The sequence below is a fragment of the Hordeum vulgare genome, chromosome 2H, assembly GCF_904849725.1.
Source record: "Hordeum vulgare subsp. vulgare chromosome 2H, MorexV3_pseudomolecules_assembly, whole genome shotgun sequence".
Classification (NCBI taxonomy): domain Eukaryota; kingdom Viridiplantae; phylum Streptophyta; class Magnoliopsida; order Poales; family Poaceae; genus Hordeum; species Hordeum vulgare.
This window is the reverse complement of record NC_058519.1, coordinates 633,188,701-633,201,972: the sequence shown is the minus strand read 5'-3', so window position 1 is coordinate 633,201,972 and position 13,272 is coordinate 633,188,701. Positions and strand designations below refer to the sequence as shown.

The 13,272-nt window shown below is 43.9% G+C and overlaps 1 protein-coding gene across 1 annotated transcript; it reads left to right on the top strand.

The window, feature by feature from the left end:
• Positions 1 to 453: 453 nt before the first annotated feature.
• LOC123428858 lies at positions 454 to 1,588 on the top strand. Its single transcript, XM_045112975.1, has one exon. The coding sequence runs from the start codon at positions 554 to 556 to the stop codon at positions 1,586 to 1,588; it is 1,035 nt and encodes a 344-aa protein (XP_044968910.1). The 5' UTR covers positions 454 to 553.
• The last annotated feature ends 11,684 nt before the right edge of the window (positions 1,589 to 13,272 follow it).

Below are 13,272 nucleotides of genomic sequence, written 5' to 3'. Positions count from 1 at the left end.
TTTTTAAAATAACAGATGATATATTTCTTTGTTACTTATGAACCATATCAAAATATTTCATGGATCATGACAAATTTTAGTAATTTATTATGACAAGTTTAATTTGTTAAAACAAAATTGTAACATGTCAAAGTTTATTTTAGACATGGAAGAAAAAATAGTTAAAATATATCATAACAACTTATTGTAATCATGATAACAATTTATGTGTAATAGACATGATAATCTTTAAATTCAAAAAAGTCGTAGAAACATATCAATATGAGGTATAGTTTTAAAAATCTCGTCGTGATGAATTTAATGTTGATAACGGTTTTTCGATCGGATTTTTCATTTAACAATAATGGTGGTCGTTATGGCAACTTAGATCTAAAAGTTTTCTAAAAATATATAAAATAAAAACCAGTAGCTCAATTCGATAGCAGTGAAAATACATTTGCTTGTTTGCGCGGCGTAGATATGTGTGGGCTGTTTTACTCTGCAGAAACATTAAAAAAAAAGACACAAGCAAATCCAACGCCGCATCCGGCCGCAGAACCGGCGAGCGAGTGAAATGACGACGCCGTCGACGCATCGGAGGAGATTATCGCCGCCGGCCAGCAACCTGGACTCCTCCTCCTCCTCCTCGTCTCAAAATCCAGCAGCGACAGCCTCATCGCCGTACTTCCTGCCCGAGCTGATCTCCCAGATCGCGAGTCGCCTGACCACCCTCCACGATTTCTTCGCCCTCCGCGCCACCTACCGGGATCTCCTCCCTCCGTCGCCGTCCAGCCTCGCCTCCCAAGCCCCGCACCTCCTCCTCGTCCCCGGATCCAGAGCCCTGTTCCACCTCCCCCTCCGCCGCCACCTGCGCTTTCGCCTCCCCCTCCCCCTCCCCGATACAGACCCTACCGCCCCTGCCGCCGCCTTCTACTCTTTAGGCTGCCGCGTCGCCATAGTCAGCCCCAGCCATCACGACCTCAGCTTCGTCCACCTCCTCACGGGCGAGCAGTTCCGCCTCCCCCATCCACCAGCGGACTTCTGTCGCCTCCTCCTCTCCGGCGACCTCGTCCTCGCCTTCCTTCCAACTGTCGGCCATGTCCTCCAGTACTGCCGCCTTGGGGATGCCGAGTGGCGCATGGCGTCATGCAGTGAATCATACGTGCTTGAGGATTTGATCTTTGTCAAGGGCACCCTGCACGCGCTGGTCAGATCTCAAGATGCCGGCGGCTTATGTTACCGTCTAGCGGTCGTCAAGCTGTCAGACACCAATTCAGTGGAGTTCACGTTTCTTGGAGGTCGGTTGGATACACAGGCCGCACATGAGTCTTCATATTTCTGCCTCGCGGAGTGTCTTGACGAGTTGTTGCTCGTCGGCGCCACGGGCGACACTCCAGAGAAGTTTCATGTTTTCCGGTGGCAGTCCGGAGACGGAGAGGGAAGGTGGACAAGGACTGCTAGCCTTGGTGGCTGCACGATGTTCTTGTCATATTTCCACTTTGCAAATCGAATGAGATACTTTGGAGGTTTCTTCTTTGCAAGTTGCCTTGGTCCAGATCATCCGGGATTTCGAAGGGACTACTTATACTTAAGGGTGTGTTTGGTTTGAGGACCAAAAGTCATGGAATGTCATGGTTCCATTTCAAAGTCATGGGTTGGTTCCATCCTTCTGTTCAGTTGATGATAAAAAATGTTATGGGTTGGTTCCGTCCCGGTGTTTAGTTGGAGAGATGAAATGAAAAGAATCTGTAAATGGTGAGATTACTTCTCTCAACAAATAGAGTTCTTTGCATTTGATAAGCCTATAATTTAAATTTTCAGCAACATTTTCATTCTATTTTCAACACATGCAAATAAAAATATATGATCATGAGTACATACCAAATATTTACAAAAAATAATCACGAAAATGAAAAAATAACCACGAAAAAAATAATCACAAAAATGAAAAAAATAACCACAAAAAAATAACCACGAAAACTTTTGTTCGGGTGCGGGGGTGAGCGCGATGAGAATTGCTTGGTTATTTCTTTTTTTTTTCTTGCTTTCATGGACGAATAACGAGTCGGTTCCTTTAAATCGGCGGAATCACTTGGTGAAGCATCTGGAGGGAATATTCCTTGCATGCGGATGACCCAATTCCGATTCCTAACTCAACTAAACACGAGAACGACTGTTAGGGATGAAACCAACCTGTCCGATTCCACCTCATCCTGAAACCAAACACACCCTAACAGATGCGAAAAGAAAGTGGTTCGAGTATTCCTTGGCTGATGGATCTTGTGATGGATATGTTGCTGGGAACTTAGAGGGAGCTGCAAGGTCCGATTTCAGGTCACCTGTTTGGATCTTTCCAAGTATGTGTTGATGCGCTCCTATGGGCCAGTGACCTATGTGAAAGTTGCTGCCTAAAGGTACATTTGCTCCCTAGTGACTTGTTATTCTTGTTTGGTTTCAACATGTTATCCTGGTAAATAAAATGTTTATGTATCAGTCTCTTTAGCAGCATATAAATGGACAAGCTGCTAAGCTGATCCCTGAAATGTTGGCAATACAATAATCAGTACTATGTCATGTTTTCCTTCTTTCTTTGCGGTTTTGTGATTGCAGCAACTTGGAAGTAAGTGTACATGTATTCCTGTAGCAATTTGCAAGCCAGTGTGCATGTATTACTTAATTAGCTCGTAAGTTAGTGTGCAGTATTCTACGACAGCATTTCATAATACAGCAAGAAGCACATCCTTTTTTATACACAACCTCGTATGCTTGAATGTGCTTTTACTGGCATGTTGAATTCATGATGATGTGCATTAGGGTCCTTCAAGTTTCATCACGCTTTGCATCTTTTGTCGTGACATGCTGGGATGGTGAGTATCCAAGGACCGAATGTCATATGAAGATGGTGGGTGTGGTTCAGAGTGTGTTAGCCAGCCATGTGTCAAGGATGAGAGGGACAGAAGGTCGTGGACTGGAATTATTAGATTATAATTGAATATGTGTTATCTTTGGTTTAGGGAAACTCGACTCTACGCCTGAGAATAGTATCTCAGTTCGCCTTTCTATCCTTACTTCTGGGGGTAGGGATTGGGTCATGCCATTGACATTTGGTGTCCATGTTTCCATGGGACTGCTGTGGATGTAGTATTGTGATTTAATGATTGGCTCTTATGTTGAATAGATGTTATGTTTGTTAACAATCAATCATCTTTTGATTTCTTAGTTGTGCATGTTTCCCATTTCATACGTTGGTGCTACTTTCGGTATCCTTTTATGTAGCTAGTGACTGCCATCTTCAGTTTTGTTGCCGTTTTTTTCTTTCAAATATGGTATGAGAATCGAATGTTTCATCCTCAATTAATGGCATCTTATGGAAAGTCGTTTTGTCTATGATGCCAGTGACCTAGAAGCACACGACGATGCTACGTACCACCAGGAGGGGAGCATCTTCAACTCGGATGAGTAGTCTTCAGGGTAATCGTTCACGCTGAAACCAATAAAAGACAGAAATAGTCTACTGTAAATAAATACATAATGTATGTATCCACTGCCATTTCAGCATGAGCGGAGTACCACGGCCTCTGAACATGGGTATGTAATGACAGTGGCTTTGCGAATCTTTTGGACAAACCTGTAAGACATAGTACTGTTTCCCGGATGATTTGTAGTATCAGTATTTCATATGTTCCAGCTTAGTGAAATAATGTTGGTTTACCAAGGCCATCTTGGGCGTATCATGGGCAAAACCTGTTCTTCCATTACATTATCAGTCATGCAGGAGACCCACAATGCGACCTTATGAATTTAAGCGATAAAGTTGACGATCGCCGAGCAAGTTACATGGCAAACTGCAGCCCATGACAACAAGCATGTACGTACGTACATCACCAAGACTGCACATAGGTCGGATGCCATCTCTAGCTGCCACTCAGAAATACAGTACTGAAAACAAAGTGTATCGTACTCCCATATGAGACGCGACACATTCCGTCGTCATCAGTTTGTTGCATACAGTGGAGAGCTCTGACCTTCGCCTTCGGATCCCGTCACCACAACTCAATCTGACTGCTGTCTTAACCTACCAGACAAACACTTGCGCTATTCCACCTGAGATAAGGAGAACGTAACCTTGAGTTGCGATGAAACATGAGAAGAGAGAAAGGGAGTTACCCACCTGGATCTGGAATGATTATCAGGTCTTGATGATGATGTGTGTGTCGATTTCGGTTGCTCTTCATCTACAAGCTAATATACAGAGAAGCGGCTGCTTTTTATCCTGCAAATGCGCGAATTGTACTTGTATCCTAAGTAAGTTTGTACTCCCTCCGTTCCTAAATATAAGATCTTTTAAAGATTGCACTATAAACTACATACAAATGTACATAGACATATTTTAGAGTATAGATTCATTCATTTTGCTCCGTATGTAGTCTCCTAGTAAAATTCCTAAAAGGTCTTATATTTTAAAACGGAGGGAGTATATGCGTAGCAGAACAGTTAGAGCATCTTACCCCTTGTATCACGGGTCTTTCTAGTGCGTAAGAGCGTGTTTTGTGGGCTCAAGGTTGCTGCTGTTGAACAGACCCATATAGTGGAACTGTGCAGCTATGCGGGGTCTTTTCGGCCGCAACACTCGCCAACCCGCAAAGCACGTGGCATTTTCTGAATTCGACACCTATGTCACATATTACACAAAATTATGAATTCAACATAAGATAGAATATGAATATTACAATATAACAATCACTCAAATTATAAAAATTATTTAAATCATTAAGTTAAACTAATTATTCAATACAAGAATTGTCCCGAATACAACAATGATATAATGATAGAAATCACACATGAATTCAATACAACAATTGTCCCGTGCACTGATTCTTGCGTGTACCAAACCCCTGAAAAGCGCCATTCCCATTGAAGATTAAAAAAAATGTGACAGCTTCTTCGTGATCGTCTTTCATTGGAGATGGATGGAGGTGGTCAAGGGACATGGGCCTGGTGGTGGGCTTTGCCCTCTTTGTGGTGTCTCATTGGGATCGACATCTTCTCCGCCTACACTGCAACCTGCTTTCTTTAGAGCTTTGTCCGTGAGGTTTGGGGTTGGATTGGGTGGCCCCAAACCTAGCTGAGTTGGTGGAAACTCAGTCCAACTAGACCTATACGAGGCAACAACTCTTCTAATGACATATGGATCTTTTGTACAATGCATAACAAGATTGCTATTGAGATGGTCTTCATGCAACATGCATGCCACTCACGCTATCTTGAAATTTCTGGCATTTTTGTTGCACTAGAACCCGCCCTCTAGATAATGTGTCAAAGGTCGATTATGCGGTATGATGGACGCGTTGATTGCGACGGGACGCCACCTTGCTACGCCTATCCTTTGATCTGTCAACCAGTTGGTGGCATTCTTTTCCATTTATAGGGCATGTTTATGCTAGTACTTCAGCAGACTTATGTTTATTATTTTTTGTATTTAATCTTGTTGTTTGAACATGCTGGTTTGTTATTTTTTTGTATTTAAATTTGTTGTTTTAACTTGGTGATTTGCTTTACCTATAAAATGGGCCAACTCGACAGAGTCCTTATTGTTAACTATTTTTTTCTGCAGAGTATTGTGTGTTAAACTTAGGTTTTGGGGGAACTGACTCAATCCTCTATGGGGTGGCTTGTCATATATTTATATGCAAAGATGTACAAAGAGTCCTATACCAATATGGTATGGAATACACAGATAAGCTATCTATACAAAGTCTAACACCCTCCCTCAATCTCAACTTACTCCTGAAGCATCAAGGAGGTTGAGATTGCGCCTACACACCTCAAACATGGGAGAAGGTAGAGGCTTGGTGAAGATGTCTGCAAGTTGATCTTTGGAAGAGATAAACCTTATTTGTAGTAGCTTCTGTGCAACACGTTCCCTCACAAAATGATAGTCAATCTCAATGTGGTTGGTTCGTGCGTGGAACACCGGGTTTGTTGATAGGAACATAGCACCAATATTATCACACCATAAGACCGGAGGATGTGGTCGAGAGATCCCCATTTCTCTGAGTAGTGACTCAATCCATATAAGCTCAACAGTAGCATTAGCAACTGCTTTATACTCTGCTTCTGTGCTGCTACGGGAAACAGTGGCTTGCTTGCGTGCACTCGAGGCGATCAAATTAGGACCCAAGAACACAACATACCCCCTGTAGATCGGCGATCATCAGGACAACCAGCCCAATCAGCATCTGGAAATGCAGAAAGCACTCCAGCGGGACTGGGACGTAGATGAAGTCCAAATGAGATGGTGAGACGCACATACCGCAGAATGCGCTTCACAATAGACCAGTGCACATCAGTTGGAGCATGAAGATACTGACATACTCTGTTCACCGCAAATGAAAGATTAAGACGTGTGATCGTGAGGTACTGTAAACCACCACCAACACTGCGATACTCAGTCGCATCCTCAGGAGAGAGAGAGGAGTACCATCAAGAGCCGAGAGCTTTTGAGTGGAAGACATCGGTGTAGGAGAGACATTGCACTTAAGCATACCGGCACGTCGTAAAAGATCAAGAGAGTAGTTCTTCCGAGTGAGAGCAAGGCTGCCATTAGACCGATGAGCAACCTCAATACCTAGGAAGAAATGTAGTTGTCCCAAATCCTTGACTGCGAAGTCTCTGCCTAGGGCAGCCACAAGCGCATCAACCGCCGCTGTAGACGAGCTGACCAGGATGATATCATCCACGTACACAAGCAGATACACAGTCACGTCCGGGCGCTGAAACAAGAACAGATAAGTGTCAGTCATCGAAGGAACAAAGCCATGAGTGTGGAGAGCCGAAGCCATACGAGCATGCCAAGCACGAGGCGCCTGTTTCAGCCCATAGAGCGCCTTCGTCAGACGGCAGAGATAATGCGGCCGAGTGTGATCGACAAATCCTGGTGGCTGTCGCATGTAGACCTCTTCGTCAAGCAGTCCATGAAGCAAAGCATTCTGCACATCAAGCTGACGAAGTGACTGATACGTCTCCATCGTATCTACTTTTCCAAACTCTTTTGCCCTTGTTTTGGACTCTATTTTGCATGATTTGAATGGAACTAACCTGGACTGACGCTGTTTTCAGCAGAATTGCCTTGGTGTTATTTTTGTGCAGAAATCAAAGTTCTTCAAACGTCCTGAAAATCTACGGGGAGCAGTTTTGGAAAATATAAAAAATATCCGCGCCAAGTTCCACCTGAGGGCGTGGGCTAGTGGGCCACAAGCCCTCGCTCCGCCACCACCCCCTGGTGGCGGTGGGCAGGCTTGTGGGGCCCACACGGCTCTGCCGCCCCCAACCTCAGGTCTATAAGTTCACTTTCGTCCCATAAAAAATAAAAAGAGAAGTTTTCGTCGCGTTTGCGATACGGAGGCGCCGCCAGCACCTGTTCTTCATCTCGAGGGCAGATCTGGAGTCCGTCTTGGACTCCGGAGAGGGAAAATTGTCGCCATCGTCATCATCAACCTTCTTCCCTCTCCAATTCCATGAAGCTCTTCGTCGTTCGTGAGTAATCTATTCGTAGGCTCGCTGGGCGGCGATGAGTAGGATGAGATCTGTCATGTAATCGAGTTAGTTTTGATGGGGATTGATCCCTAGTATCCACTATGTTCTAAGATTGATGTTGCTACTACTTTGCCATGCTTAATGCTTGTCACTAGGGCCCGAGTGTCATGATTTCAGATCTGAAAGTATTATGTTGTCACCAATATATGTGTGTTTTAGATCCGATCTGCAAGTTGTAGTTACCTACTATGTGTTATGATCCGGCAACCCCGGAGTGACAATAACCGAAACCACTCCCGGTGATGACCATAGTTTGAGGAGTTCATGTGTTCACCAAGTGCTAATGCGTTGGTCCGGTTCTTTATTAAAAGGAGAACCTTAATATCCCGTAGTTTCTTTTTGGACCCCGCTGCCACGGGAGGGATGGACAATAGATGCCATGCAAGTTCTTTTCCCTAAGCACGTATGACGACACACGGAATGCATGCCTACATCACATTGACGAACGGGAGCTAGCCACATATCTCTCCGTGTTATAACTGTTGCATGATGAATATCATCCAAACAAATCACCGACCCATTGCCTACGAGTTTGTCCTACTGCTGCTGTTACTTGTCTTGCTCTGCTGCTGCTACTACTGTTGCTACTGCTGTTACTTGTCTTGCTCTGCTGCTGCTACTACTGTTGCTACTACTGTCGCTTGCTACTGTTGCTACTTGCTACTGCTGTCACTACCGCTGCTCCTTGCCACTGTTGTTACTCGCTACTTTGCTGTTACTACTTTGCTTGCAGATACTAATCTTTCAGGTGTGGTTGAATCTGATAAATTCAGCTGCTAATACTTGAGAGTATTCTCTCACCTCCATCGTGAGAATTAACAAATTTGGGTCGAATACTCTACCCTCGAAAACTGCTACGATCCCACGCGCTGGTGGGTGTCAACAACATTCTTCTAGTTTCAATTGCCGGAGAGTGCTAACATCATTCTTCTGGTGCCCTTGCAAAGGGGAAGAACAGTTGACATCAAGCATTTTTCTGGCGTCGTTGCCGGGGAGGTATTGCTATATTCTCTGAGTCACTTGGGATTTATATCTGCTGATCACTATGAAGAATCTGAAGGATACAAAGACCAAAGTCTTGCCCTCAACTACGAGGGGAGGTAAGGAATTGCCATCTAGCTCTGCACTTGATTCACCTTCAGTTATGAGTAAGTTTGCGACATCACCTCCTGCTAGAAATCTTGATATATCGCCTGTGCTTGATGATGCTTATGATGCTACTGCTAGAGATGCTATGCTTGATATTATGCCTGATACTGCTAGAGATGCTATGCTTGATACTATGCCTGATGATGCTATGCTTGATACTATGCCTGATACTGCTTTGCTTGATGATGCTAGAGATGCTATTTTGCCTGATGATGCTATGCTTGATACTGCTAGAGATACTACTTTTCCTGATGTTCCACTAGGGGTATTCCTTGATGCTCATATTGCTAGAGTTATTGCCAATGCTCGTGATGCTTCTGATACTGCTGATACTATTGAGATAGAACCTACTTTTGCTCCTGCTAGATCTAGCTCTCCTAGATATGAATTGCCTGATATACCTGAGGGTTACGTTATGGAGGGAGAGATAGCTGAGAATTTTCTTGCGTGTAAGGATGCCTATGACGCTGAGAAATTACTTCTCAAGTGGAAGGAAAAATCTCGGGAAGCTAAGATGAAATATGACCCAAAGTTTGCCACTTCACCTATCTTTATCACCGATAAGGATTATGAATTCTCTGTCGATCCTGAGATAATCTCTCTAGTCGAATATGATCCTTTTCACGGTTATGAGTCTGAGACGGTCGTAGCCCATCTTGCCAAACTACACGATATAGCCACCCTTTTAACTAATGAGGAGAAGATCCGCCACTACTATATCCTTAAGCTGTTTCCTTTCTCTCTAAAGGATGATGCTAAAGTCTGGTTCACCTCTCTTGCTCCTGTATGTGTGCGTAGTCCCGAGGAGATGGTCTATTACTTCTGTGAGAAATATTTCCCTGCCCATAAGAAGCAAGCTGCCTTGCAGGAAATATACAAATTTGCTCAACTCCAAGAAGAGAGTCTGCCACAAGCTTGGGGGAGGCTCGTCCAGCTACAGAATGCTTTGCCTGATCACCCTCTTAAGAAGAACGAAATACTTGATATCCTCTATAACGGACTTACCGATGCCTCTAGAGACCACCTAGATAGTTGTGCCGGTTGTGTTTTTAGGGAACGAACTGTAGAACAAGCTGAGACCCTACTGAATAACATCTTGATCAACGATAATGCTTGGACTATTCCCGAACCACCTCCTAAGCCAACTCCGAAGAAAAGAGGTATTCTATTACCCAGTCCCGAAGATATGAAAGAAGCCAAGAAATCTATGCAAGAGAAAGGCATTAGATCTGAAGATGTCAAAAATCTACCACCTATCGAAGAGATCCATGGTCTCGATAACCCGATAAGGTAGTAGAAGTGAATTCTCTGCGTAGGTTTGATGAGAGTGATATTCCTTTTGATAAACCTGCTAGCCTATGCTTTGATGAATTTGACAACTTTGTTGCCAAACAACAGAGTTTCAATGATTATGTTAGCAGACACTTGGAACAAAGTACTTGTATGCTTAGCCATTTAAGTGCTTGTGTAGACAGAAATGTCAACGATCTGAAGCTTCTGAGTAAACATGCCTATATGATTACTACTCAGGTAGAACAAGTACTTAAAGCTCAGAATGACCTGCTCAATGAATTAAATGACAACTCTGTCAGAGTCATTACTAGAGAAGGCAAAATGACTCAGGAACCTTTGTATCCTGAAGGTCATCCTAAGAGAATTGATCAAGATTCTCAAGGAATCAATGCTGATACACCTAGTCATCCTAAGGAGAATAAGAAGGATGATAGAAACCTACACGCGAGTTCACCAAATACTGTCACACCTGAAGAACCTAATGATATTTCTGCGTCTGATGCAGAAACACAATCTGGTGATGAACATGAACTTGGTGACAATATAGACAGTGATGTTCATAATAATGCTCAACCTAGCAATGATGAGGATGTGGAGATTGAACCTACGGTTAATCCTGATAACCCACAACCTAAGAAATACGATAAGAATGACTTCACTGCTAGGAAGCATGGTAAAGAAAGAGAGCCATGGGTTCAGAGACCTATGCCCTTCCCTCCTAAGCCATCCAAGAAAAAGGATGATGAGGATTTTGAGCGCTTCGTTGAGATGATAAGACCCATCTTTTTGCAGATGCAGTTAATTGATATGCTCAAGATGTCTCCGTATGCCAAGTACATGAAAGATATCGTGACTAATAAACGGAAGATACCAGATCTTGAGATCTCCACCATGCTTGCCAACTACAGTTTTAAAGATGGAACTCATAAGAAACTTGGTGATCCCGGAGTGCCCACTATACCTTGCTCTATTAAAGGGAACTACGTAAGAATTGCCTTATGTGACCTTGGAGCCGGCGTTAGTGTTATGCCGCTTTCTCTTTATCGTAGACTTGAGTTGGATAAGTTGACACCCACTGAAATTTCTGTGCAAATGGCCGACAAATCAACTGCTTTCCCTATCGGCATTTGCGAGGATGTGCCTGTTGTGGTTGCTAACACCACTATCTTAACAGACTTTGTTATCTTTGATATTCCCGAGGACGATGCCATGACTGTCATCCTCAGAAGACCCTTTTTAAACACTGCAGGGGCTGTTATAGATTGCAACAAAGGTAATGTCACTTTCCATGTCAACGGTAATGAGCACACCATGCACTTTCCGAAGAAACGATATCAAGTACATTGCATCAATGCTATCGAAAAGACTTCATCGATTCTCATTGGGAGCTTTGAATGCCCTATTCGTCGTGTCAAGATGAACTATGATTTGCTTGTTGGGGAGATACATATCCCCATTGAGGTGACTTAGTGGCTATTCGAAAATTCTCTGTTCTCTCTTGCGATTCGAGAAGGTTTTGTCATAAGGACTTGATCAATCCCATTGACGGACTTCTTTCGATGAGCATGAAACGGATGAATCAAAGGGTCACATACCTCTGTTTTAAAGCTTTAATTTTCTTTTTGCTTAGAAGAAAAATGATAGATTAGTATAATTTTTCCTGTTTTCTGTTTTAGCGTCCCGGAGAAAAATACCTCGAAAATAAAAGTTCTCCGATGGTCCTGGAAATTTAGTATGATTTTTTCTGGAATTTTTGAAAATTTCGGGGCCTGAGAGCTGGCCTGGGGGCCAGACCAGTGGGCCACAAGCCCTGCCACCGCCACCTACCCCCTGGTGGCGGAGTGCAAGCTTGTGGGGCCCACAGGGACCCCCTCCACTCATTCCAGCTCTCAGCCTCTTCTTCCACCTCCAGAAAAAATTGTTTCGCAGCTCAAACCCGTGTTCTTGCTCATTTGGCTGTGATTTTCGATCTCCTTGCTCAAAGCACCATTCTCCGAACCGTTTTGGGGAAATTACTCCTTGGTAAGTGACTCCTCCATTGGTCCAATTAGTTTTTGCTCTAGTGCTTTATCTTTCGCGTATTCTTGCTACCTTGGTGACCCTGTTCTTGAGCTTGAAAGGTTGATTTTAGCTGGTCCCAAGTAGTTTTAGCGCGTGATACGGTCTCTAGGCACTAGTAGGAGTGGTTGCTACAAGTTGGGTTAATCTTTATTCGCTTTTCTTTCGAAGTCTCTAAAAATTTCAGATTTTTCAAAGCTAGAAAAAGGAAAAGATGAGGAGGTTCTTGAGAGGCTCTTCAAGCCGTAACCTCAAGGAGGATGAGAAGAACCACCCCAAGTACGGAGTCCCTCGAGTCACAGAAGTTCGAGCGTGCGAGTGGCCAAGTGATGAATTTTTGCGCGTCGCCGGACTTTATGAAGACTTTTATTACTTGGTGGAGAACGCAGGTCTTACTGCGGTCGTTGAAGATAAGTGCTCACAATATCTCCTCTTCACCAATATTTTCGTTCAGAGCTTCAACTTTTATCCGAGGAAGAATCCTCCCATGGTTGAGTACATGATATACTATGTCCCCCAGTGCATGACGCTGCAGGATTTTTGCAATGTATGCAAATTACCTTATGTTGGGGATATCCGTGACCCTCGTCCACGGGACTTGGAGGATTTCATTGTTCTATTGCTGTTGGAGAGGAGAGAGGAGTGTCTCGCGCTAGAATTGCTAGCATTCATTTTCCTGTGCTTCGGTACTTCTCACTATTTGTGGAAAAATATTTGATTGGCCGTAGGGAGGCTGGATCACTTAGTTCTCCAGACCTTGCGGTTTTTCGCGAAGGCCTTTATAACAATAAGACTTATAGCTTGGACGCTATAGTAGCTCAACGGTTGAACATCAACCGTTCCAAGGGTGTCGTCTATGGAGGTATCTATGCTACCCGTCTTGCCAGACACTTTGAGATACCCATTAGACTGGGAGAGGAAGGAGAGATGCTTCTCCCTGAGAAATATCTGGATTATGACAGCATGGTTCGCCATGATTTTCTGGCTAGAGATGCTAGTAGATGGATGATTTATAACCTGGTGTTTAGTCAGGGTACTCGAGAGACTATTACTTTGCCTTCTCCTTCTTTGTTCGATCTTCATGCAGGCAGGTACACTATTATGCCCTCGGATATCTACGCATATTGGGGCTTGGCCCAACCACATGCACCCGTGCCCGAGCCGCCAGTCGAGTACCAGACGCTAGTTTATCAGTGG

Coding starts and splice junctions, on each gene's coding strand:
- LOC123428858 (XM_045112975.1), top strand. CDS start 554: ATGACGACGCCGTCGACGCATCGGAGGAGATTATCGCCGCCGGCCAGC.